Source organism: Oncorhynchus tshawytscha, linkage group LG08 (genome assembly GCF_018296145.1).
Source record: "Oncorhynchus tshawytscha isolate Ot180627B linkage group LG08, Otsh_v2.0, whole genome shotgun sequence".
In the NCBI taxonomy this organism is placed as follows: domain Eukaryota; kingdom Metazoa; phylum Chordata; class Actinopteri; order Salmoniformes; family Salmonidae; genus Oncorhynchus; species Oncorhynchus tshawytscha.
The window spans coordinates 57,482,955-57,510,103 of NC_056436.1; the positions used below are offsets into that span (position 1 = coordinate 57,482,955).

At 45.2% G+C, this 27,149-nt stretch overlaps 1 protein-coding gene across 11 annotated transcripts in view; it reads right to left on the reverse strand.

The window, feature by feature from the left end:
* Positions 1 to 1,787: 1,787 nt before the first annotated feature.
* LOC112256264 (catenin delta-1) overlaps positions 1,788 to 27,149 on the reverse strand; it is a 32,197-nt gene continuing 6,835 nt past the window's right edge. For 2 of the 11 annotated variants that reach the window (XM_024429383.2, XM_042325666.1), the window contains exons 3-24: positions 23,828 to 23,944; positions 13,307 to 13,457; positions 12,977 to 13,128; positions 11,510 to 11,578; positions 11,264 to 11,386; positions 10,880 to 11,145; positions 10,470 to 10,766; positions 10,016 to 10,256; positions 9,653 to 9,875; positions 8,190 to 8,382; positions 7,954 to 8,071; positions 6,646 to 6,802; positions 6,307 to 6,324; positions 5,963 to 6,031; positions 5,757 to 5,884; positions 5,426 to 5,576; positions 5,080 to 5,272; positions 4,745 to 4,944; positions 4,559 to 4,600; positions 4,386 to 4,462; positions 4,177 to 4,231; positions 1,788 to 3,760 (exon numbers count right to left, since the gene is read on the reverse strand). In XM_024429383.2, the coding sequence (XP_024285151.2) occupies positions 3,705 to 3,760; positions 4,177 to 4,231; positions 4,386 to 4,462; positions 4,559 to 4,600; positions 4,745 to 4,944; positions 5,080 to 5,272; positions 5,426 to 5,576; positions 5,757 to 5,884; positions 5,963 to 6,031; positions 6,307 to 6,324; positions 6,646 to 6,802; positions 7,954 to 8,071; positions 8,190 to 8,382; positions 9,653 to 9,875; positions 10,016 to 10,256; positions 10,470 to 10,766; positions 10,880 to 11,145; positions 11,264 to 11,386; positions 11,510 to 11,578; positions 12,977 to 13,123 (2,823 nt within the window). In that variant the 5' untranslated portion in view covers positions 13,124 to 13,128; positions 13,307 to 13,457; positions 23,828 to 23,944 and the 3' untranslated portion in view covers positions 1,788 to 3,704. Of the gene's footprint in view, positions 3,761 to 4,134; positions 4,232 to 4,385; positions 4,463 to 4,558; positions 4,601 to 4,744; positions 4,945 to 5,079; positions 5,273 to 5,425; positions 5,577 to 5,756; positions 5,885 to 5,962; positions 6,032 to 6,306; positions 6,325 to 6,645; positions 6,803 to 7,953; positions 8,072 to 8,189; positions 8,383 to 9,652; positions 9,876 to 10,015; positions 10,257 to 10,469; positions 10,767 to 10,879; positions 11,146 to 11,263; positions 11,387 to 11,509; positions 11,579 to 12,976; positions 13,129 to 13,306; positions 13,458 to 23,827; positions 23,945 to 27,149 lie in introns of all 11 variants that reach the window. The other 9 variants (XM_024429381.2, XM_024429382.2, XM_024429384.2 and 6 more) reach the window with 6 other exon arrangements.

Consider the following 27,149-nt stretch of genomic DNA (forward strand, 5'->3'; position numbering starts at 1 on the left):
CCTGTGCGCAATAGCCTGGGTACGATGTTGCTCTCGCTCACAGACAGTCACACACAAACACTAGTTACGCCCAGGGCTTGTGAATGGTCCATGGCTCTTAATGGTCAGAGTTTGACCTGAAGAGTTGAATCATCACGGGTCAACGTGATTAAATCCTCAATAAATGCCATTGTCTCGGTCTCAATCGGTTCTTTAAAATTGTCCTTCTCCTGCCCTGCTGTGTTGATTCTGGAGGAACATGACACTGCGCATGATTGAGAGAGCAAATGAAGGAGAGTGGATTCTTTAAATAGATGTAGTACCAGTAACAAGGGAGCCAGGAGAAAGAATCTGCTGGGGAGAGTGACACACGCTTGCATGCATTCTATTAAAACACCTTTTCTCTCTTACAGACACACACTATTCGCTTTCACACCCCCAAGAGTCGTAGTGATCCATCCAACAGCTGTAGTTTAATTGCATAGGCCAGTGTTTCCCCAACTCCAGTCCTCAAGTACCCCCAACAAGTACATATTTTTGTTGTGGCCCTGGACCAGCACATTCGATGCGTCTCTAATCTCTAATCATCAAGCCCTTGACAAGTTGAATCACAACATTGAAAATGTGTGCTGTTGGGGGTACTGGAGGACTGGAGTCAGGAAACACTGACCTAGGCTATAAGATGATGAGATGCCTCAAAGGGTTTTACAAGCAGACATCGAGGTACTTTAATAAGGTTCAATGCAGCAATTCTTTCCCCTCAAAATCAAAATCATTTCTGGTTAACAATCAACTACCTTAGTGATTTTGTTTCTAATTAAAAAAATAGCTTCTTAGCAAAGAACAATTTCTCAAGCAAGAATTTTGCTAGGACTGTCTGGGAGTGGGCAGGGGGAAACTGAAAATGAGCTGTTATTGGCTGAGAGGTTTGGAAACCTTTCTTATTGGTCTATTAACCAATTTACCACCTGGTGCCGCCACCAGGCAGGCAAAAACTCCATCCTGCCAAAACAGGCAGACATTTCAGGCGCTTTTCAAACAGCTTTTACACTAAAGGCATTATCATTCACAATATTTTTCCAACCTCACATTTTTGACTATAGTGGGCCTTTAAGTTAAAGCCCTTATATTCATCCAACTCACCAACACACAATACCTTATGTACCTACCACCCCCCGGTAATCTTCTCACAGCGCGAGACATGACAAAAGGCGACTGAGCACATCAACACTAAACATTAATCTGTGGTCAAATGTTCCCCAGGGTCATGTTAGCCTTTTAGAAAGCTTATCCTGGCTTTAGAGGACAGCGCAATAGCAATGGCTTGGGTTCGGGCTATAATATTGGCCAAGGTATAGACTCAAAAGCAAATTCGGAGGGCTAAAGAAACTATTTTAGGCATCTCAAATGTCGTAGAAGCATACTTTGGGGAGGCACAAGACTGAGCAGACCACACAAAGCTTAAAAGCCTTCATGAATATTAAAAGGTGTGAATGTGTGTTTGAAGAGAGGGAGTCTGGTTACCCAGACAGACTAAGCTGTACCCCTTTAATTAGATGCGTTTATCCCCAAGAGCACATCTCCAGCTGTCACACGCACGCACGCAAAACATGCTACTTGATACCGATAGACCTCGTCAGTGTGCTAACGCTAGTTAGCATTGGCTCACGAAACTACCTCAACTTCCTTCATACTGAACACAGATACATAAAAACGGTACCCACAAGTTCCTCCGACTCTGGGGAAGTAGATTAAGGGCCATATTGCCAAAAATCCCGAAGTAGCCCTTTTAAAAACATCAAATCTGGTCTGAGAAAAGATCTTTATTTTATAAAAACAGCATTGCCAGTTACATACTCTTACTGAAGAAAATGAAACTTTTCAGAGCAAAGGCAAGTTTATCATATTTGTACATGAATAGGCAATGCTACAGAGAAACGACGCATGTGGCAACGATATAAAAAAAACAAAAAAGTTGAGTAGTCTCCTTTGCCATTAAAGAAAAGTTACAAAAGCAGAATCAAATAAAAAAGTAGAATAGAGATTGCATAATGCTTCACCCACCACTCCCAACAACCATTCCCAAATCAGAAAACAATATTAAAAAACCCAAAACACAGACACAAAATGAAAAGTCAAAGTATATATAAAAAAATACAAAAAAAATGCTCCCAAAATGTGCTTTTCATTTCCCCCCCTAGTCTATGCTCAAGTCTGGTCCTACCGTCTGTTCATACTTGAGTTACCTCTGAGGAATCCAACTCTCCCGAAACATAAGTGTAATTTCTACAGAAAACCAACCCCTCTTTTTCAACCAATGCCTTTTGGGTCCATACGTACAGCACATTGTTCTGGCTAGTGTAACAGCAAGTACTGACTGAACTAGTGTTATTGTTAGTGGTATAGGAGGTTCAGAGCATTGCTGATAGAACAGACGATTAATGTTTAACATGCGGAACCAAGAATCTGCCAGCTCTATGCAAAAGATTGATCACGGAAGCGTTCCAAAACAATCCACCCTAGGGAACAGGCCCCGGGTCTGTAGTGGGGTTCTGTATAATAGTGTGGGGAATGCGTCCCTAGTGTTATAGTTTAGTGTTGGAATGTTATCGAGCGTATGAGCAAATGTAGGACTAAGAGCTGTGGTGCTTGTTAACCGTGCGTGAACAGTAGTATTCCTGCTACCGGCACAGCAGCAGCAAAACCCACACTCCAATAAGTGTATGAGATCGCACTCTCACAGCCATCGTTAACCACAGACTCAGGAGGGTTCCAAAAAAATAGCAATGTAAAAAAAATTAAATAAGGTATCACAACAAAAGAAAGAGGCAGTTGGTACATCTGTAAAAGCCACAATTGAAAAGAACCGAGACAACAAAAATGATATTTGCAAAAGGAGTAAAAAACAAAACATGAAAGCACACAATATGAAGCCCTTAAAAAAAAAAAAAAAAACAGGCTCATATGGGTTGTTTGTTTGTTAAATAAAACCACTCATGCACACACACACAGGTCTCAGGTCTCCTGTATGGCCCTCACTTACACACCGGCCTCACACGCTCCTCCCAACTACCCCAAAACCAACCAGCCTGTAATATACCTAGAAAAGGTGAAAATAACTCCTATACAAACATTCTGAAACCTATGAGGACCGAGCCCCATTGGTCCAGCAGCCACGCATGACCTTTCCGCTCACCAATCCCAATCTGGGTACCACTTAAATTAAAATCAACCCTAAAAAAGGTATAGACACCTTCCTCCCCAATCAAAACATTTCCTCTTTTTATATACAAACACATACCCTACAGATATTAAAAATAAATTCATCTCAGGATGCAGATGGCAGTAATCCGATTCACGACGATGAAAATAACAAAACACTCGGATGAGTATGAGGATTCTAACAAATGACAGGAAACACTCATTGAGCCAAATGTTGGATGTAAGTAACCAGAAAACAGAAATAAACAATGATTGTCAAACAAAGACGATTGCCTTGAGAAAAGGGAATATCAATATAATTTAAATAACAGGGAATATATTTCTGACGCTACTATGGTGTGTGTGTGTGTGTGTGTGTGTGTGTGTTCAGTTTGAGTGTTTAATATCACTCTGATTGCAACACAACCACTTTCTTTGGATGCCAACCCCCATAGCCTTGCGATGGAAGGAGAGAAAGAGGGGGATGAGAGAGAGCAAGTCCATGGGTCTCTAGTGTTCTCTGCTCAGCAGTGGCAGGGTTGGGGCAGCTCACCCTGGGTAATGCACACCATCAGTTCTTCTGGAGGAAGAAGACGATGATAAACACTGTTCAGTGCATGTGGTAATATTTTAAAAAAATAGTAAAACAAACCGCACACAAGCCGATTTTGTGGTACGAGTATGTCAGTCTATACACAATATGCCAAAATGCAAGTGCCTAGGGAATACTGTTAGTTTTAGGGTTTATGATACACCGCAGTGCACAAGTACAAGTCCACACAGCATACTATACCGGTGTGAAAGCCTTCAATCAGTTATCACTGCGCATTATACTGGGTACAAAAGCAAGGTACTGGAATAATACAATACAGACAGAGTTAAGAGAAAAGGTCATAAGTTATAAGAGAACGGATGGCGATTTAGAGTCCATGCAGGACAAGAGGTGAAACGTACCATGCTGTTACATGCAGGGAGGGAGAGGGGGGGGGGGCTAACCATCGTAGGAGTCCAACAGAGGCAGGGAACCCTTTCTGCCCCCGTACACCCCACGCTGAGACGGCATGAGAGAGAGAGAGAGAAGAGAGAAAGAGGTGGTGGAAGAGATACCGTGAGTAGAGGTGATGGTCGTCAACCCGAAAAAGGTGTGAAGGTTAATAAAGGGAAGTGTTTAAGTTAAAGAAACCATGTGTACAGGGCGGCGTTACCTGTAAAGTGTCTGTGGTGTCGAGGGAGTTGTCCAGAGAGCGTCTCCTCTCCCGCTGGTCCAGTGTAGAGTAGGCTTCTAAAGTGGAAGAGCAGGAAATCAACATTGATAAACAGTTTTTTTTTTTTTTTTTACAAAAATCTAATCTTTGACAGTGTTTCCATGGATACTCACCAGGGCCTAAGTCATTCAGTGGAATCATGTCTCTCTTCGCCCCTGTGGAAATAACAAAAGCCATTACATCCCGCTTGCTTCCCTACAACACCTACATACTGTATATTTTATGTCTAACTTCAACTTTTTGTCAAAGAAGCAAGTCTGACGCAGAAAAAAATTAAATAAAACTATTCCCAGTCTCACCTTTGTCTAGCATTGGCATGGTCGTTTCCTCGTAGGTCCCGTTGGTGCGTGTGGAGGGGCCGTTGGCGGATGTGTTGAGGTTCACCGTGAAGTCAGTCTTCTTCCAGCCGTCCTTCTCCAGGGGGCGCCGCAGATCCTTATGCCCCCACACCAGCTGCAACACCTGGCCTGCCCCACGCACCTCCCGCTCGGACCGCTTACTGCAGGACCAATAGACATGCGCTCAGTTAGACACGCTGTATGGACACACTTTGACCTATTCGTCTCAAACAAACGTGCACACACACAGAACATGCTTGTTAATGAGCTTCAGTTCAACACACACACACTCTTACCCATCCTTATTGATGAGCACCAGTCTCTCGATGCCTTGGGAGGCCCTGAGGGTCTTGGCGGCCTCCAGGCTGTTGCCCAGCACCTCAGTGAGCGTGCTCAGCACAGACACCACCGTCTCCTCAGACAGAGGTCGTGCAGACTGGCTCTGGCCACCCGGCAGGTCTGCCACCAGGTGGGGCACGGCGTGCTTACCTGAGGGAGGACAGGACGGCTCAGATGAGCAACAACACAGACGAAAGAGTGGCTCTGAAGCAATCCAGGAAGGAAAGACCTTTCTATATGCTAATGAAGCAGTCTTTCCTCATTGTGATAACTAACAGGCGACTGATGCACACGCCAACTTACCAAGCAGCTCGCGGTTTCGGTTGTCGATGGCCAGGTTCCTCAGGGCCCCGGACATGGCTCTGACCACACGGTCGTTCCCATGAGCCAGCAGCTCTGCCATCATAGGTAGGCCCTTCTCCAGACGTACCGTGGCCCGGATATACCGGCCATACTGATTGAGAGAGCGAGAGAGAGATGGTTAGAACCATTACCATTCTGAACAGAGAAGTTATCCTGAGGAGAAAGCAGCAACCAACACCATTGGGGTAATGCTATGAAATCAGACAATGAGACGCGAGAGGTGGTGGAGATCTCAGGGAAAGGTGAGAGAGATCAGAGGCTGTCCACTCACAGTCCAGCGTCCGGCACACAGGTTCTGTATGGCTCCGGCTGCTGCTTCGAGCACTGAGGGGTTCTTGCTCTCTCTCAGCAGGGAAGTGTAGACACGCACCACCTCAGGCTGGAACAACAGCTCATAGCCTGGTAGGAAGAGGGATTTTAGGAATGGATTGTGTGTGTCGCATGTACGCTGTGCTTTCATATGGCGTTTTGACTCACCTTTGGCAGGCGTCGTCCTCTTTGGGATATCGATCTGGTCCGCACTCCCGTCATCCGCATCTTTCTGACCTGGAGAGAAACCCAACCATCTAGAGATCATTCTGATTTAAAAAATACATTTGAATCGGTTCCACCTCAGCCATTTTTAATAGATGCAAATTCCCCTCAATGACATTATGGTATCATGCAAACGTGGCCACTAGTTGAACAGCATGCACTCAGTATGACAAGTCCCACCTACAAAACCTACGGACTAAAGGAAAGGCAATGTTAAGGCCAGCCAGCGTTAGGAAAAGCCCTTGTTCAGCCATAGCGCAATAGGACACTAAAGAAGAGAATCTTACCTGTGGAAAACCACTCATCTAAAACAGGACGGGAACAAAAGGAGGAGGACAGAGGGAGGGACGGAGTGTGAAAAACATGAATCCCAGCCACCAAAAAGCAAAAACAGTCAGATCCACAAAAGCAAAACATTTTTTTAAACTCAGCCCCGGGCATCAAAAAAAAAAAGCACACTGAGTCGGGTTACGTTTCCACTAACCACAGATTCATCCCCTGTTAATGAGTCAGGACTGGGGCGAGGGTAATCTGATCCTAGATCTGGGGTTAAGGGAAACGTTCTACCTCTAGCCACAGAACACACAGGGTGTATACCATGACCTTAAAACAGGCCGGTTACTGACCTTTGCCCTTCCGTGAGCCGAAGCAGCTGGCCTTGTTTGATCCGGGGACAGGGCCCTGGTTTAGGGGCGCGGCCTCCAGGTAGCGCTCGCAGCCAGGAACCTCCCGGTGAACCTGATAGGACAGATTTCTCAGCAGACACACACTGTTCTCCACCAACTACACACAGAGAGAGATGGAGAGTGGAGGTTTAAAAGCATCTTTATTCAATCATGTATAGTGCAAAATACATATCGTAATTGCTGGACTATTAAGCGCACCTGAATATAAACCGCACCCACTGAATTATTAAAAAATATGTACATTGTACATAAATAAGCCGCACATGTCTATAAACCGCAGGTGCCTACCGGTACATTGAAACAAATTAACTTTACACAGCCTTTAAATGAAACACGGCTTGTAACAAAAATTAAAACAGTAGCCTACCAAGAAAGTCATTGGTCACTATCTTCCTCCTCCTGTGCACTGAAACCACTGAAGTCATCTCCTTCGGTGTCGGAGTTGAATAGCCTCAGAATTGCTTCATCCGATGTTGGATCGTTTTCATTGTTGCTCTCATCACTTTCATCCGGAGGCAAATACCCCGCTGAGCTCATGCTGCCCCTTCAACACGCAGCAGTCCAGCCTTTCCAAACCCGTTGATGATAGTGGATTTTTTGACAATGCTCCACACTGTCAGGACCCACTGGCAGACTTGACCATAAGATGCTCTTCGCATGCAGCCCGTTTTAGTGAAGGATTTCTCCCCACTTGTCATCCAAGCCTCCCACTGAACAAGGAGCGCCACCTTAAATGCACGATTTACACTGATGTCGAGTGGCTGCAAATACTTTGGGCCATCTGCTTTTCTTCCCTCTGAAAGGTTGTTGTCGTCTTTCTGCACTGAGTCAGTTGCTCACGCTGCTGTTTCCAACGTCTTATCATCGACTCATTAAGGCCAAGCTCCCGTGCAGCAGCTCTATTTCCTTTTCCAACAGCCAGATCGATCGCCTTCAACTTGAAAGCTGCATCATATGCATTTCTCTGTGTCTTTGCCATGATGAGGGTGACAAAATGACTACCGTAATCAGAATGATGGGAAGTTTGAGCGCGCACGATTTACGCCACATTATGTGACGGTGCTCAGTTTTTTGGCGGCATGAATCTTGTGAAAGCGGGAAAAATCCATAAATTAGCCGCGTCATTGTATAAACCGCGAGGTTCAAAGTGTGGGAATAAAGTAGCGGCTTATAGTCCGGAAATTACGGTATATCTTTTTTTATGTACCACCCCAAAAATTACGTAATCAGATCTAAGCAATAAATTACCTTGTTGTCCACATCTTTACGGTTGATCTGTGATTGGACAATGTACATGAGCGAGTCCACCAATCCCGTGCACTCTCTCAGCTTCCGCCTGGCCTCGCTACGTTCTGAGCTCACGTTCCTGAACAAGAAAAGAAAATTAAAATGGTTTATATTTCCCCTCAGATCCAACAGCTATTCCCGTTGCCTTCATCTCCTCCGCTGATCGCCAGCCCTCCATTTCCTCTCCATCCACGTGCCTCAGACAGCCAGCCGTGTTGGTGAGGGCCGTCTCCCACTCCAGGTGGCGTGGTTTGAGGCTCTCTTCTCCTCCGTCACGCCCTCTCTCCCAGCCAGAGTGCGGCACCATCACCTCGTCAGAGAGGGCGTGTAACGCGTGGTCCACGATCTCCATCTTCACCGAGTCGTGAGACGAAAGGTTCCACAGTGTGCCTGAGGAAGAAGAGAACGCATTCTTCAGCGTTTTTCATGTCTCTCTGTTCTCAGAGTCCATTCACAAAGTACAGGTAACTGCCAAAACAATGTCAACAAGGCCAGCATGTATAAAAATGATGGGCAGGCCATTATTTTGGCCACCGTGGCTATGCTCCCATCGGATGATAATGCCCCCATCCACAGGGCATGAGTGGTCACAACGGTTTGAGGAGCATGAAAATGACGTAAACCATATGCCACGGTCGTCTCCGGTCACTAGATCTCCAACCAATTCTGGAGCGGCGCCTGAAACCTTCCACCATCAGCAAAGCACCAAATGATGGAATTTCTTGTGAAAAAAATGGCCCAATACTCCAATAGAGTCTCCAGACATGTGGAATCTATGCTGTTCTGGCTCGTGCTGTTTCCATTATTTTGGCAGTTACTTATGTATAGAAAACATTAAAAACACCAGCTCTTTCCATGACAGACTGACCAGGTGAAAGCTATGATCCCTTATTGAGGTCACTTGTTAAATCCACTACAATCAGTGTAGATGAAGGGGAGGAAACAGGTTAAAGAAGGATTTTGAAGCCTCGAGACAATTGAGACATGGATTGTGTATGTGTGCCAGTCAGAGGGTGAATGGGCAAGACAAAAGATTTAAGTGACTTTGAATGGGGTAGCAGGTGCCAGGTACACCAGTTTGAAGGTGTCAAGAACTGCAACGCTGCTGCAGTTAAGCTCAACCGTTTCCCGTGTGTATCAAGAACAGTCCACCACCCAAAGGACATCCAGCCAACTTGACACAACTGTGAGAAGCATCGAGTCAACATGGGCCAGCATCCCTGTGGAACGCTTTCGACACCTGGTGGAGTCCATGCCCTGATGAATTGAGGCTCAATATTAGGAAGGTGTTGTTAATGTTTGGTATACTCAGTGTAGGTTCTAGAGTTGAAGTAGACTAGGAATGCTACATGATCATACTGGTGTCTCTGTCCCACAAGTAGTACAGGAATAGAAAGGCAGGATTCTCCCCGAAACGTAAACTGGGTGCTGCGCCACCTTGTGGACAGGCTGCGCCACTACGTAAAATACATTTTAAAAACACTATTTGTTATCATTTAAGGCTCTATATTGCAGAAAATGGCAGTTACACATGTTCAAAAACACAAGCCCTTCTGGGCCTTCCCCCTGCCTTACTCATAAGCACCACCTCGTTAGAGAAAAGAAACCTGGGGAGAAACCTGTAGAGCAAATGAGAGAACAGACATAACGGTAGTACTACCTGTAATGGTGTCTGTGAGGTCCTGCTCTCTGGCCTTCCTCAGTAGCCTGACTAAGGCTGGGATGCCGTCACAGTTCTTGATGGCGATCTTGTTGTCGTGGTCTCGTCCGTATGAGATGTTCTTGAGCGCCCCGCAGGCCGAGTGGTGCACGTCCTTCTTGGGGTTGTCCAGCAACGAGACCAGAGAGGGGATCCCCTTTAAACGACGCACCTCCGACTTCACCTACAGATACACGCCACCAGCATGGTCACACACCAAACCCATTTTAAAAACACACGCCGACAGCAGTGCTGTAACACTCGCAATATTCATCATTTCAAAACAAATCGGTGTTTGCAGGTATACAAAGCATTGCGTTTTACCTTGTCGTTCTTGAAGGTGAGGTGCTGGAGGAAGGCAGCGGCGTTGGTTTTGACCGGGTCCAGTCGGTAGTTCAACATGGCGATGACCTCCGGTAGCTCCGGTTGTCTCCAGGAAGTGGGCGGGCCCTTCCTCAGGGTGCTGTCCAATGACGCCATGCTTCCCCTCTCCATCGCCATGTTGACGCCCCAGGTGTAGGGGTCGACTCCTCCCATGTCCCCGTCCAAAGTGTCCTCGCAACTCCTAAGGGACCAATGGAAGTTCAGTTGGGAGTGTGTAGTGGTTTAGTGGGAGTGTGTTGTGTGTAGTGGTTTAGTGGGAGTGTGTTGTGTGTAGTGGTTTAGTGAGAGTGTGTTGTGTCAGTACCCGAGTATTGCGTACATGCACACTGATAGAGTGATTTGGGTGTGTGCTGTTACCCAGGGATCATGAGTGTGTGTGTGTGCGCGTTTGTACCGGAGCCTGCGTCTGTCCAGTCCTCCAGGGCCTGGTCCTAGTCGTGGCATGGTGCCGTACCCTGGGTGCATGGGAGGAGGAGCCATACTATACTCCATATCATCATATCCCAGACTCCTCTGGTCATCCTCCACACCAAAGTGGGCCTGGTGGGCGTAGCGCATGCCCCCCAGCTCCAGGGCACTGCCCACACCCCTCACCCCACGCCCCACCTGGGGCTGGGCTGCGTAGGGGTCCAGCTGCTGTCTGCTGGGGGCGCGGTACCCAGAGTCCAGGGTCCTGTACCCATCCGCAGGTCTGGAGAAGAGGGGGAGAAGATCAATTTATCCCAAAGATAAAGTAATCTTCAAAGGAATACTTATCGAGAAGCCTTTCTTTAGTGCGTCTACAAACTTTACAGTCTGTCTGACCTGTAGCGGTCGTCCATGCGTGTGCCTCTGCTCAGGCTGGCATAGGCCTCGGAGGGCGGGGCGCTCCTGTAGTCGTCGTACCCCCCCGCGGGGCCGTAGTGGTAGTTCCTGGGGACCGTGGCTGTGGGGTAGTCCCCCCCTCCAGCCTGCCTGTAGGTACGGTCCAGAGTGGCACTGTAACCGCCCATACCTGAGACGGACAGTCCTCCGTCGATGGACATCGAATCAGAGGGAAGGACGGTACGCGAGGTGATCACCTTCTTCATCTGAAGAGGAAGTACATCACGATGAGACAGGAAATTGTAAATATTTTGTTCGCCATGGAGGAAGTTAATTTTCAGTTACATGTTAGTTACAGTACAAAGTGTGTGTGTGTGTCCATACCGCGTTCCCTGCCCTCCGTCCATTTGTTCCATCGTCTGAGAAGACAGACTGTATGTCCTGTGAATCATCTTCTGGTGTGCAGCTCTCGTCTAGAACGCCATGCACTGGGTCCACCATCCTGTACTGTAATAAACCCACACAATGTTACAGACACACACACACACACACACACAACATCTCACACCCAACCAGCACACACACACACACAACATCTCACACCCAACCAGCACACACACATACACTCACCTGTGTCCCGTTGATGTATCCCTCACTCAGTTTCAGACGTTCTATGTCTGCCTCCCCCAGGCGCCCGTTCTAGGAGGAGAGAGCAACAGTCAACCGAGAGAACACAATCAAATTCACAGGAGTCTTCAGAGACAGAGGATCTAACTGGGCTGTCGCCTTACAACCACCCCAACACTGCTGACATCATGACACATTAACCAAACTGACCCCGTTTTCTCAGTACCTCACCATCATGGGCCATATCTGAAAATGTTGATAATGCATCCTTCTGCCTTCTTTGAGGTAATCAATGACCCCACCATTGCCTTTCACCACTCATTTTATGTTATATCACTTTAATGAAGGCAGGAGAATACAGGCAAAAATGCTGGGCATGTGCTGCACACTTTAGATGTGTGGCTGGTTGTAATGCCTGCTCTGTCCACAAGGGGTCAGGCCAGTTCCACCACAATAGAGGAGCCGGGGAGAAAAGGAATCTTTCCCTTCAAATTCTAAAGCCGTTACGGTAACAAGTTAACAACAGCAAATGTCGTAAGTGTTTCGACATAGCTGTGTATGCGTGTTTTGGCGTCTAACCTTGGAATGATACATTGTTATAAACGAGGGACACTTACACCGAGAGAGGCAACACACACCCAACGGTAGTCATGAGACATTGCTTAGCACGCTGCGAGACTAAAAATGGGAGAGGAGACTGACAACCTAAAACATGCCAATTAGCCCTGCTAGGGTTATAAAAGTAAAACGGCAACCCCATTCATCTTCCCTGATGTGTACTCAGTAAAAACACTTCTCCATGTCTCTTCAGGGCTCTAATAGCATGGTAAAGCATACGAGCATATGATCAACATGGTCACCTATGAGAATCACATTAGGAGGCACCGCATCGAGTTGATACGGTGTACTGGCTTAAAACGACGGCATCTTCCACAACATTTTAGGTGGTGGAACAAGGCTGCATGCATGACAACTGACAGCATCCTTCCAGGTACAGTTTGGACATGCTGGAGCGAAGATGACGATAGCTTGAATTCCATGGTATGTAAGGGTGGTATGAAGGCTTTGGGTTGCGGGTACGGCAAGTAATGTTGGAGTTATGCAGAGATGCGTGATGTATAACGCGCGGTAATGTTAAAGCTGTAGCGATATCTAAACAGTGTGTTAAAGGACAAGGGCTGAATTGCAACACACACAGTTAAACCAAACACAATCCAGAGTGCTGGTTGAGGTGGAGGAGCGGAGCGGAGCGGTGGATTAGGGGGTTGGATGTGATGGGTGGAGGAGGGTGATAACGGTAATCACTGGATGATGGAGGGATGTGATAGAAGGACAGATGAGGGATATGTGAACAGATGGATGACTGGTCTTTCGCCTGAATCTAGAAAGAGGCTTAGGAAAGGCGCAGGCCACTAACAAAGTGTATTTGGGGGTTGGGAGGAAATTTCCCCTGGGGAAATGGGGTGTTACCTGTGTGTGTGGGAGGATGTGGGACGGGGGGCTGGTGAGGCGTACCCTCCTCCTCTCCTCTTCCAGCGCTCTGGTCAGCTGCTCAAACTGCACCTCCTGCTCCCTCACCGACTCCAGCAGAGCCGCGGCGCTCTCACACTGCTCCATACACTCTAGAGAGAACGGCGTTACACACACGGATGCGCCCACTACAGTGAGACGTTGCACATGGACACGCCATACACTAGAGAGAGAAAACGACAGGCTCCTCCATAGCATACAGCTCTAAAGCAAAGAGCAGGACGCCTCAAATTGACCAGCTGTCAAAGACAGAAGAGCAGAGATACAGACCTTCACCAGGGGGCGTGGCTTTGGAGAAGAGGTGAGAGGTCAGGCCAAGGTCAAACGGTTGAGCCCTAGTTGCAGGGGCTCATGGGTAGAGTAGATGTAGGTCACCAAACCACAAGGCCCAGAAAGAAGAGGATGTACAGGGATAAATAAACTGCAGAGGGACAGAGACGGAGAGAAAGAGAAGTAAAGAGTGAAAATCTCATATTTACAGTTGAATATTGCAGTAAGAGGGTTGCTAAACAACACTCGAGTATGACGTTACACGCTACTGTGAAAAGAAAACGCACTCCTAAAAAAAACAGTTATGCGAATACTACCTATGGTGTGCATTGGCTATCCCTCCAGACAAAGCAACGGACACACCTATATTGCACAGTAGCTGTGGCTCAGCTGAGGCTGCAGCGCTTTTCTGGGCCAGACGAAACACACCGTCAGCAGAGAGACGAGAACACCAACTCCCAGGAGCCTCCTCTCCTCTCCTTTGTTTGATGCCCTCCAGTACTGCTCGCCCGTCTCTCCCCCAGCCTATTCCTCACTCACTCTCCAAACCTCCCCATCAGCCCTTTCCTCTCCAATCCCCCCCACCCCCTCTTCAAATGTCCCCTCTCCATCTCTGTCAGTTTTGTTCTATTGCCAGCCTCTGTTCAGAGCATACAATAGAATTGACTAGATGTCATGAAGTATAATCAGAGGCAGACAGGCTCAGGCGGGCAGTAGTAATTCCTCTCATCTGCTGACAGAACATCTCAAGCACCACCTGGTTCGTGGTTTAAAAAGTTACTATGGGGTAATTCCATTTGAATTCAGTCACTTTTTGACAGCACCCCATTTGATTTGAACAAAACCTTCCATTCAGAATTCCTTTAAGTTGACAGAAAGTGACTAATCAAATCAAATTGTATTTGTCACATACACATGGTTAGCAGATGTTAATGCGAGTGTAGCGAAATGCTTGTGCTTCTAGTTCCGACAATGCAGTAATAAACAACAAGTAATCTAACTAACAATTCCAAAACTACTGTTTTATACACAGTGTAAGGGGATAAAGAATATGTACATAAGGATATATGAATGAGTGATGGTACAGAGCAGCATAGGCAAGATACAGTAGCTGATATCGAGTACAGTATACATATGAGATGAGTATGTAAACAAAGTGGCATAGTTAAAGTGGCTAGTGATACATGTATTACATAAGGATGCAGTCGATGATATAGAGTACAGTATATACGTATGCATATGAGATATATAATGTTTACATACCCTACATTATTCAAGGTAGCATTGTTTAAAGTGGCTAGTGATATATTTACATCATTTCCCATCAATTCCCATTATTAAAGTGGCTGGAGTTGAGTCAGTGTCAGTGTGTTGGCAGCAGCCACTCAATGTTAGTGGTGGCTGTTTAACAGTCTGATGGCCTTGAGATAGAAGCTGTTTTTCAGTCTCTCGGTCCCAGCTTTGATGCACCTGTACTGACCTCGCCTTCTGGATGATAGCGGGGTGAACAGGCAGTGGCTCGGGTGGTTGATGTCCTTGATGATCTTTATGGCCTTCCTGTAACATCGGGTGGTGTAGGTGTCCTGGAGGGCAGGTAGTTTGCCCCCGGTGATGCGTTGTGCAGACCTCACTACCCTCTGGAGAGCCTTACGGTTGAGGGCGGAGCAGTTGCCGTACCAGCCGGTGATACAGCCCGCCAGGATGCTCTCGATTGTGCATCTGTAGAAGTTTGTGAGTGCTTTTGGTGACAAGCCGAATTTCTTCAGCCTCCTGAGGTTGAAGAGGCGCTGCTGCGCCTTCTTCACGATGCTGTCTGTGTGAGTGGACCAATTCAGTTTGTCTGTGATGTGTATGCCGAGGAACTTAAAACTTGCTACCCTCTCCACTACTGTTCCATCGATGTGGATAGGGGGTGTTCCCTCTGCTGTTTCCTGAAGTCCACAATCATCTCCTTAGTTTTGTTGACGTTGAGTGTGAGGTTATTTTCCTGACACCACACTCCGAGGGCCCTCACCTCCTCCCTGTAGGCCGTCTCGTCGTTGTTGGTAATCAAGCCTACCACTGTTGTGTCGTCCGCAAACTTGATGATTGAGTTGGAGGCGTGCGTGGCCACGCAGTCGTGGGTGAACAGGGAGTACAGGAGAGGGCTCAGAACGCACCCTTGTGGGGCCCCAGTGTTGAGGATCAGCGGGGAGGAGATGTTGTTGCCTACCCTCACCACCTGGGGGCGGCCCGACTATTAGCCAAAACATGACACCCACCCTGCATTCAAGAGAATCTGGTCTCAACCGATGGAGGGCAAAACAAATACAATCTCAGATTATGTCAAATAGGGCTTTAGATCAGCGGTTCCAAAACGTCATTTAAAAATAAGTTTGACAACCCTGCTTGTAAACTTTGAAATGATAGCAAACTCTGTTTCTTTTCCAGTGATGAAGACATGGTAAGTTGGGGTGTGCAAAATGGGTCGACTTAAGAGCACCTTTATCTCGCAAATGTCTTGGCATTCAGTTCCAAAAAGCCCCTTACTTTATGACAACTTCTTCCATTGGCAAACATGTATGGAAAAGTTGTTTAAATCAAAAGGGATGCCGTCAAAAAATGATTGTGTGTGGCGCCTTTGAATTCAAACAAGCACAGACAAACACCTGTCAAACTGGTTTGGGTAAGGAGGGACACATTTCACCATCTTGACACAGACAACTCTTGCTACATCACTGCTAGAGCTGGGAATTGCCAGGGACCTCACAGTATTATCACGATCCTGAAGTGCGAATGCGATATGTATTGCGATTTGATGTTCCAAACATATTGCTCACTAAGTCTGCTAGCTAATGCTACTTAGCAACAATATATATATATATATATATTTTTACAAAACGTTACTTGCAGTCGAAGTGATATGTAACTAGGGTTGTAACGGTACACATACCGAACCGTTGTTTGTACCGAACCGTTCGGTATGGGGACCTTTGTTCGGTCCACACTATCAAGGCAAATGAATACCTAAAAATAACAAAAAAAATAGGCTATGCCTATGCGCGCATTATAACAAAAATGTTAATCTTAACTGCCGCATTTCAAACGGTACTTTTGTGAGGCGCAGCTGGGGGCCCAGTTCTGTATGATGGCGAGAGATGGGGGCAGATAAACCAGGAGGATCCTCAAATCATCGTTAAATCTCCAGTCTGGGAACATTTTGGCTTCATGGCGATGGCCAGTGTGTTGTGGATAGAACGTTAAAACAGTACGTCGCCATTACTCAACTAGAGTAGCCTAGGTGTTTAAACACAATAGGTGTTTATTGCCACGGATATGCACCTATTCCCCGTGGGGGGTCAGGCAGTACCTCCTGAAAGTGCTTGAGGCACGTTGCAACTTCTCTCGCACCCATTCCAGCAAATAGGTAGTGCCTTCTCTATACAAGCAAGCCAAAGCTGAAGTTATCAATGAGTTGGCCAATACACCCTGTGTTGCGCTCACTACAGATGGATGGACCTCCAGCGCTTCAGAGAGCTACTTAATAGTGACAGACCATCACATTACCCCGGAGTGGGAGATGAGAAGCATCGCGCTAGACCTGCCCCATTTGAGTCACACGTATGCATATTTTTCTCTTTGTAAGAAAAACATTATAGTATAGACCTAAACAATGTCTGCGCCGTGATTATATATCGATTTCACATGCATAATGCACTTTATTTTCGTGTTTTTGATGAGTAAATCGTGTGTTTTCACAATGAGGAACACCTAAACAAAAATTGACTACAGTTAGGGTTGGCATTTTATTTTCCAGCTGTACTGAAACCGAACCGAACAGTCACCCCAAATAGTACCTTGGGTTTAGTGAACTGTTACACCCCTATACATGTAACTATCCCCAACCCCATCACCTCCCTCAAGAGCAGTGGTTCAGGCAACAAGGACCCGCATATACACTTTGTGCAGCAGGTGTGTGAAAAAGATAAGAGCTACACCGCGATGGGGACGTGTCGACAAGGGGTAATAAGGAGGAACAGAGGTGTATTGTGACATGGGAAGCGGGGGAGGAGGCTGACTCACAGTTTCACCTGTGGAGGACAGTGAGTGTGTGAATGAGTGAGAGAAAGACAGAGGCGGAGATGAGGACAGACTGGAACTTGATGAGTAGGACTGCCCTTTAAACAGTAGAAATAGGACCTCTAGCTGCCTCATCTGGTGACTCACACGCACCTCCTCCAACCACGTTCTGTCGTCTAGTACAAGCCGGTCCCCCCCCCCCTTCTGCTCAGCGATGTATGTGGGTGTGAAAAGAAAAAGAGGTATGGAGGATGACGGGCAGAGGAATATTTCTCAAGCGGGTTGCTTTATTTTGGAATAGAAGTAGACAGGAAACAGAGATGAACGTGAAGTGAATTGATGAGGACTGATGACATTTCAAAACACACACGAGCCAAAAGCCAATGCCCACCTGCACAAACACCTGTCCAGTAACACATGCCCTTATATGGGCAGACTCAGGACAGCAGCACAGAACTGTTAACTACCTTACAGTTGGAATGAGAAGGAGGGTTAATGAGGGTGAGGAGTAAGAGAGAAAGATGACTAAAAGCATAGCTCACATTGACCCAACCCAATTGAATACACCCTACACCAGCGGTATTCAACTCTAACCCTATGAGGTCTGGAGCCTGCTGGTTTTCTGAGCTAACTGATAAATTGCAAAAACCTGGTCAGGGTCTACAGACAATCAGATTACAAAGGGAAAACCAGCCACGTCGCAGACAACGACATCTTGCTCCTAGACAAGCTAAACACCTTCGCCTGCTTTGAGGATAACAGTGCCACCGACACGGCCCACTCCCGAGGACTGTGGGCCCTCATTCACCATGGCCGATGTAAGTAAAACCCTCGCAAGGCTGCAGGCCCAGACAGCATCCCTAGCCACATCCTCAGAGCATGTGCAGAACCGCTGGCTGGAGTGTTTACGCAGAAATTTAATCTCTCCCTATCCCAGTCTGTTGTCCCTACTTGCTTCAAGATGGCCACCATGATTCCTGTACCCAAGAAAGCAAAAGGTAACTGAACTAAATTAATATTGCCCCTTAGCACTCACTTCTGTCATCATGAAGTGCTTTGAGAGGCTAGTTAAGGATCATATCACCTCTACCTTACACCCTAGACCCACAGACAATGCAGTTGCCATTGCACTGCCCTATCCAACTGGTCAATAGGAACACCTACGTCAGAACGCTGGTCATTGACTATAGCTCAGCATTCAACACCATAGTGCCTTCCAAGGTCGGGGGGCCTGGGTATGAACCTCGCCTTGTGCAACTGGGTCCTGGACTTCCTGACGGGCCGCCCCCAGGTGGTGAAGGTAAGAAACACCTCCACTTCACCGATCCTCACCACAGGGACGGCACAAGGGTGCGTGCTCAGCCCACTCCTGTACTCCATAGCCACGCACGCCTCCAACTCAATCAAGTTTGCAGACAACAACACCTTAGAGGCTGCTGCCTTATATACAGTGGGGCAAAAAAGTATTTAGTCAGCCACCAATTGTGCAAGTTCTCCCACTTAAAAAGAGGAGAGAGGCCTGCAATTTTCATCATAGGTACACTTCAACTATGACAGACAAAATGAGGGAAAAAAATCCAAAAAAATCACATTGTAGGATTTTTAATGAATTTATTTGCAAATTATGGTGGAAAATAAGTATTTGGTCACCTACAAACAAGCAAGATTTCTGGCTCTCACAGACCTGTAACTTCTTCTTTAAGAGGCTCCTCTGTCCTCCACTCGTTACCTGTATTAATGGCACCTGTTTGAACTTATCAGTATAAAAGACACCTGTCCACAACCTCAAACAGTCACACTCCAAACTCCACTATGGCCAAGACCAAAGAGCTGTCAAAGGACACCAGAAACAAAATTGTAGACCTGCACCAGGCTGGGAATACTGAATCTGCAATAGGTAAGCAGCTTGGTTTGAAGAAATCAACTGTGGGAGCAATTATTAGGAAATGGAAGACATACAAGACCACTGATAATCTCCCTCGATCTGGGGCTCCACGCAAGTCTCACCCCGTGCGGTCAAAATGATCACAAGAATGGTGAGCAAAAATCCCAGAACCACACGGGGGGACCAAAGTCTACCATCAGTAACACACTACGCCGCCAGGGACTCAAATCCTGCAGTGCCAGACGTGTCCCCCTGCTTAAGCCAGTACATGTCCAGGCCCGTCTGAAGTTTGCTAGAGAGCATTTGGATGATCCAGAAGAAGATTGGGAGAATGTCATATGGTCAGATGAAACCAAAATATAACTTTTTGGTAAAAACTCAACTCGTCGTGTTTGGAGGACAAAGAATGCTGAGTTGCATCCAAAGAACACCATACCTACTGTGAAGCATGGGGGTGGAAACATCATGCTTCGGGGCTGTTTTTCTGCAAAGGGACCAGGACAACTGATCCATGTAAAGGAAAGAATGAATGGGGCCATGTATCGTGAGATTGAGTGAAAACCTCCTTCCATCAGCAAGGGCATTGAAGATGAAACGTGGCTGGGTCTTTCAGCATGACAATGATCACAAACACACCGCCCGGGCAACAAAGGAGTGGCTTCGTAAGAAGCATTTCAAAGTCCTGGAGGGGCCTAGCCAGTCTCCAGATCTCAACCCCATAGAACATCTTTGGAGGGAGCTGAAAGTCCGTGTTGCCCAGCAACAGCCCCAAAACATCACTGCTCTAGAGGAGATCTGCATGGAGGAATGGGCCAAAATACCAGCAACAGTGTGTGAAAACCTTGAAGACGTTTGACCTCTGTCATTGCCAACAAAGGGTATATAACAAAGTATTGAGATCAACTTTTGTTGTTGACCAAATACTTATTTTCCACCATAATTTGCAAATAAATTAAATTAAAATCCTACAATGTGATTTTCTGGATTTTTTTTTCTCATTTTGTCTATCATAGTTGAAGTGTACCTATGATAAAAATATGAGGCCTGTAATTTTCAAGTGGGAGAACTTGCACAATTGGTGGCTGACTAAATACTTTTTTGCCCCACTGTACATAGACATGGAATTACTGGCAAAAAAAAAATTTTTTTTTACATACTGCTTTACTCATTTCATATGTATATACACTGTATTCTGTTTAGTCATTGCCACACCGACATTGCTTGTCCAAATATTTATATATTACTTAATTCCATTCTTTTAGATTTGTGTATTGTTAGATACTACTGCACTGTCGCTACACCCGCAATAAACATCCGCTAAGTGTGTGTACGTGACCGAGTTTAGAAATCCCTGGCCAAGGCCAAAACGTTCTCTCCCAGACTCATGGAGAGAACATTTGGAAAGTAGCAAAGTAACCAGTCCATCCAGTATGCATAACAATACAGCCCTAGGCTAGACCAATTATGTACCATTACGGATAATCAACCGTAAATGACATCTGAGAAAGTTAGACGCACATATAACAACCCTGTCCCCAACAGGTAACCTTCCCTGTTATTGTAACGGTGAGCAGTTAGCATGTCTTGAGGGTATGAAATGTGTGTGTCTCCAACAATAGACCCAAGAAATGATAATTACATCAACTTTTCAAAGCGCTGGTAATGGTGTTCAGGTTTCTATCGGCTGAAGCATGTGCAGAACCATGTAAACATGGTGCTTTGAAAAGCGCTTTGAAAAGTTTGTAATTATCCTTTCCTGTGGATAGATTATGTCACATTCTTAACACCAAAAGGACCAACTGCACAGACAACTGGTAAAGTACATTAAAATATCTTTATTCAACATTGTATTGTAAAAGGTTGTGAGAGGAAACTCCTACCCGGTGTAGAATTCAATGCAATGTCGGGCTTTCAGGCAAGTTGCCAGTCATTGATCTACAAGTCACTTTGCATGCAGAACAACTCCAGGCAATATCAGTAGCGGAGTCAAACTGCGCGCTGACCAGCGAGAAGTAGGCCTATTCCTGATCTGGCACATCTGGGCGTCACCTTCAGCATTCAAATGTTCAAAAATTGGAGTTTAACTACCGCCAGAGACAACTCTCGTCTGGCTATAGGTAGGTTACATGCTGATCGGGGCTTACATTCGATTTTTATTTTGATATGAAGTGATCAACTTTACCCTGTATAACAGGACAGCAACCACTTTCGTATGGTTGAAGCAGAGAAGCTCACTTAAGAGTCCGTCAAAACGATCTAAACCATTTGTTTACGAGACATGGTGAAATCCAAAAGTGGTGCTATACAGTCATTGGCCATGTCATAGTTACATTTACTAGCGCCAACACGTTCTGCAAAACTACAAATGAGTTAGTGGGTTTTTCATTTTGAACAGGGTCTCATTCTCAAGGGTGCCCTGATTGCAGTAATACAACAATCAAATACAAATGTGAAACAAAACAGCAAATCAATATAAAGAAAATACAACACAAATTAAGAGATTCCTCAGCTACTAGGGTCTCACTTAAAAAAATTGCCAGAGCATCACAAAAACATCCAATTGTAAGGAGTTTAGTAAATTGTTCCAGCAGTGAGGTGCATTAAAAAGTAAAAGCAGATTTACCTAATTTGGTGGAGACCTGAGGAACCTCAGAGTTAACCAACACTGAACAGGTTTGGTAACTCAGGTATTTATACTTCAGCAATGAAGTTAAGTAAATTGGAAGCATGTGTTGTAGAGCTTTGCAAACAACAGTGAAGTGATCTCGGGACTTTAATGATGACCAGCCAACCTTTTGATACAGGATGCAGTGATGAGTATTAAAACAGTCACCTGTGATAAAGCCAAAAGGTGCCAAGGTAGACGGCATCCAAAGGTTTAAGAGTAGTGGCTACTGCATTCTGGTGTCACCAGTCGAAAACTGGAAGTAAAGTTGACTGTACAATTTGTTTCCTGCTGTTTAGGGAGAGGCAGGATTTCTTTCTAAAATAGAAGCCCACTTTAAAATCTTAGCTTTTTAACTAGGTCATCAGTATTATTATTATTTTTTTTAAACATTAAATCCATGTCAATCCAAATGCCCTGGTATTTATAGGCAGGAACCCGATCGATGGGAGAACCATTCAATGACTATATGTTGTCCATCTGAATTTTTTTTGTGAGAATTAGAGATCATATTTAATCTTGCCCACATTAATTACAAGTTTCAAACCAACCAGATCTTTTTAATAAAAGGCACAAAGTCAGATTGCAGCTCAAACAATGCCTGCTCTACAGTTGGGGTAATGGCATATGTAACCGTATCTGCATACAGATGATTATACATTTTAATAGTCCAATATTATTCATATAATATTAAAAGAGAACAGGTCCCAATACCGACCTTGCGGCACACCTTTCGTAATATCCAGGAAACTAGACTTCACACCATCAGACATCACCATTGCAAGACAGAACATCCCTCTTCCCTCTCAGTGCCCAATCTGAGTTGCAAAGTAGGGATGGGTGGTCTCTAGACTTTCATTCCATTCTTCACAAATCCCAGGATTTACAATATTGCTGGCTTTGTGTACTAAGGGGCACCAAAGAAACCCGGAAAAAAAACACCCATTAACAGAATGGACCAAATAAATGCTTCAGTTCAAGTAACAATCTAGAAGAAACGCACACCTAGGCGAGGCTAGCAAAGTAGAAAACTTGAAAATAAAAGGAGAGCCGCACACTAGGAGCTCAGATGCAAAAACGTAATATCCAATGTTGATAGCCTAATGAAGACAGCTTGGCTGTCGAAACGTTGGATATTACAATTTTGCATCGGAGCTCCTAGAGTGTACGACTCTCCTTTATTTTCAGTAATAACAGACATCAACTGTTCAGAGGAGACTGCGTGAATTTGGCCTTCATGGTCAAATTGCTGCAGAGACCACTACTAAAGGACACCAATAAGAAGAGACTTGCCTGGGCCAAGAAACACAAGCAATGGACTTTGTGGGACTCTCTTTGTTTTTCAACAGGACAATGACCCAAAACACACCTCCAGGCTGTGTAAGGACTATTTGACCCAGGAGGAGTGATGGAGTGCTGTATCAGATGACCTGGCCTCCACAGTCACCCAACCTCAACCTAATTGAGATGGTTTGGGATGTGTTGGACTGCAGAGTGATGAAGAAAAAGCAGCCAACAAGTGCTCAGCATATATAGGAACTCCAAGACTGTTGGAAAAGCATTCCTCATGAAGCTAGTTAAGAGAAAGCCAAGAGTGTGCCAAGCCGTCTTGGCAAAAGGTGACTACTTTGAAGAATCTCAAATCTACTTAGATTTGTTTAACACTTTTTTGGTTACCACATGATTCCATGTGTCATTTCATAGTTTTGCTGTCTTCACTATTTTTCTACAATGTAGAAAAAAAGCTCAAATAAAGAAAAACCCTTGAATGAGTAGGCGTGCCCAAACTTTTTACTGGTACTGTATATAGGTAAAAAAAAAAATAAGGAAAGCAATTGTTGGTGAGTTTAGACATTTACAAGTGAATGTGAACTAAAGACATTGTGCAAATGAACAAAGTTTTGAACCATACTTGTCTGAAGGAAGAACCGTACTGGGTCTGGAGCATCATGTGTATACACTGTGTCGAGTCGATTAGGACAACTGGCCTGCCATGCTCAGAGAAGACGGAGGAGCTGACTGCCGTAAACTGAGAGGAGAAAAAGAACGCAAGGAAATCACGAAGGCAGTGTCAGCTGTATAGATAACTCATCCAAAAGGGGTTTGACTTCTCAAACACATCAGGAAGCTAAAACAATGATGCCCCGTCACCTTATTAATTCAGCTACTTAGACAACTAGCAAGTTAAACTTGTCACGTTAACGCATAATTCTTAATTTTTCACGCAGGAAAAGATAAAACGCATAAGAAATATATTGCTGCGTTTTGCAAACAATGATCTAAAATGCTTCTTATTGTAATTTCTGCTCGACAGCAGACATTTTGTGCTTCGGTGTCAGTACTCCACTCGGATTAGAATTATACAAAAAAGGGCATTCAGCAGACAACTGATGTAGCTACCCCCACCCACCCACACCCACACACACACACACACACACACACACACACACACACACACTTCGCTAGTAAAATGCAAGAATAAACATTAGGGAATGTAGCTGCCTACATTTTTTCTATGATAAACAGAAATGGCCTTGCATCGTTTTGAAAAAAATACCTTGCTTTGTCATTGTAAACTCCCTTGTGTGGCTGCCAGGTAAACAGCATTGCACCTCTTTTGTCACTGATGACAAAGCTATTTTCTGCCTAAATGTGTTGCACTAATGTATTTTATGTGAAAGAAAACTATAGTTGCACGTTCCTGATCACTATTGAAGCCCCAAAATGTTCTCTTACCCCTGCTCCCGCTTTCTCCCGTTGTGCTATTTACTTCAACACGTGACTGGCTCAACTGTTCTGGGGAACTACGGTAAACTTCATAATGTAAAATAATGAGACAGGTGAAATTAAGAACGCAATCTGTTTTACCTCCTAACGTATTGCACAAGTTGACTGGAGGTATTTACTTAAAAAGTAGATGAAGTTTCACACAAAAAGTGTAAAACATTTTGTTCCAATGGAACTGACAGCATAGAAAAACAATTGTTATCAAGCCAAAAATAAATATAAATATTAGTATTTTAGCTCGACCGCCCCCTGCCTCAAATGCCCTCCCGGACCACACGAAGGCACCCAGACTCTGGGATCCTTTAAAAACAGGCCCAAAGACCTCTCTTTAGGAAGGATTTATGTTGATAGCTGTGTGCTCCTTGGTGTCCTACCGTGTTGCGTCAGCTGGGTTCTTTGTCAGTTACCCTGTCTAGTTGTGCCCATTTTTACAATTTGGTTATTATTTTATGCACCGTGATCATTCGCTATAAATTAAAAGTACTTTACAAAAGTAAATCATCTTCATTAGAACTCACTGTATCCGGTCTGACAGATCATTCTCAAACCACATGCAAGAAGCCTACTTAATTGCTAACCAATTTTACCCCCCCAAAAAGGCTGCATTGAGCCTGTAAATTACAGTTTTTAAAATCGCTGTGCCGAGTTAGAGTAACTGGCCCTAAAAAAACAACTAATCCCTATAAAACGGCCCGTGGCATTGATGAGTCAGAAACGCCAATTATAGTGTAAATAGGAGAGTTTTGGTCATCAAGTCAGTCTGATCTAAAACTGAGTCACGAGTAAATAAAACAAGATTGGTTTGGATTACAATTGTCAACAACTCAAGCCTCCTTTTGCCAAGATCCACATTCAAATCGCCCCCTCCCACCCACGTCGCTTCCCTTCATTCAAATGGGGCTCCATTGTTTCGTCGCCCCCAACGCGTTCAAAGGATCACGGCCATTTGAGACTGAAAAGCACTATACGGATTGACCACGCCAATGCACGCTTCCGGCAAGATGCCTTCCCGACAACGGACCCTAACATGCAGAATAGGTGGTCGGAGTTCGTTGGTCCCCAGTGGTGGAGAGAATGCTGGTAGCTAGACCATAGACCGCTGGTTACGTGTATTTTAATCATCGTCAATAGCATAGCTGACGTTATCCGAGTTGTATCGAGGTAGGCTTTGACTTGGAAACACGGTAACGTTTCAAAAGGCGGCAAATAATTTGTAGAAACACCTTTAGTCATGATTGTGATGTTGCCAGATTGACTTTAGATGCAGTATAACTTCAGCCAGCTAACTACGATTTATGGAACCACCATATTTTAGCTAGCCAACATTAGCATTGCTACCTATGTTTGACAAACTTTGCTAGGAAACTAATGGCAATATTGCCCTCTCTAAAGTACATTTTAACGACATAGCAAAATAGTTTACTCATTATTTGCCTACTTTGGCAATGTCAACGTATTTCCATGCCACTAACTTAGTGTAATTTAGACGAAACAGTCACATTACCCTTCGAGGTGCGACTCATGTCTAGGGCACAAATAAATATTGGATGCAGCTATGGTGGTGAGAACAACAGTGTACTAACTAGCAGCAACTCAAACCAACCCAGGGCCATAGCAAAACATGTCACAGCTGGTTGCATAGTGCAACCGCGGGCACCAAACTGAATCAAATCCAATCTGGAGCCAGTCTGTCTACATCTGTAACGGATAGAGTTAACTTCCAAACGACATTACGCTATTGCTCGAGCTGTGTTTATAATTGAGGGATGATGACCATCATTGACCCTATTTCTCGGCATTCCCGCACAGTTGGGTGCCAGACTGATCCCCTGTTATGAACGGATGCCGGAACCTACCAGAAGGAGCAGAACATGCCCAGCAATGTGATCGCAATGGTTTAGCGACCTCCAAAAATCATTTATCCACTTGCCATTTTCCACAGCTCGTCAGCAAGATTTCAGAATAAGTGTCATGAGACAATAACACTTGTGACACCTCCTCCGTTGATACCTCAGTTGATGCCTTCATGGGGCCTCTGATATTGACCTGAGTAACTGCAATGATTACACAGACGGCTACAGCTACAACAAGTAGTGTGTTTTAAATGTGAAAATGGAATATTCAATTTCTATGAATGGAACAGTCAGCCACATGTATCCAGCCAGAAACAAATCACCTGTACAGCGGGAACAGCTTTCACAGGGTCATCCTTTGTACAAATACAGAAGGTAACCCACTTCATTACATTTGATTACCAATTGTAAAACAATATGTAAACTGACATTGGTTATTTTCTATTTCTTCGATACATATGTCCAGCGGTCATCATTTCACTTCACATTTGAGGATTTCTGAAGTGAAATTGAAAGCTGAACACAGCGATCAGGTTGGTTGCACCAGGCTAATCATTACCACCATTGATAATGTAATCAGTGCGCTCTCTGTGT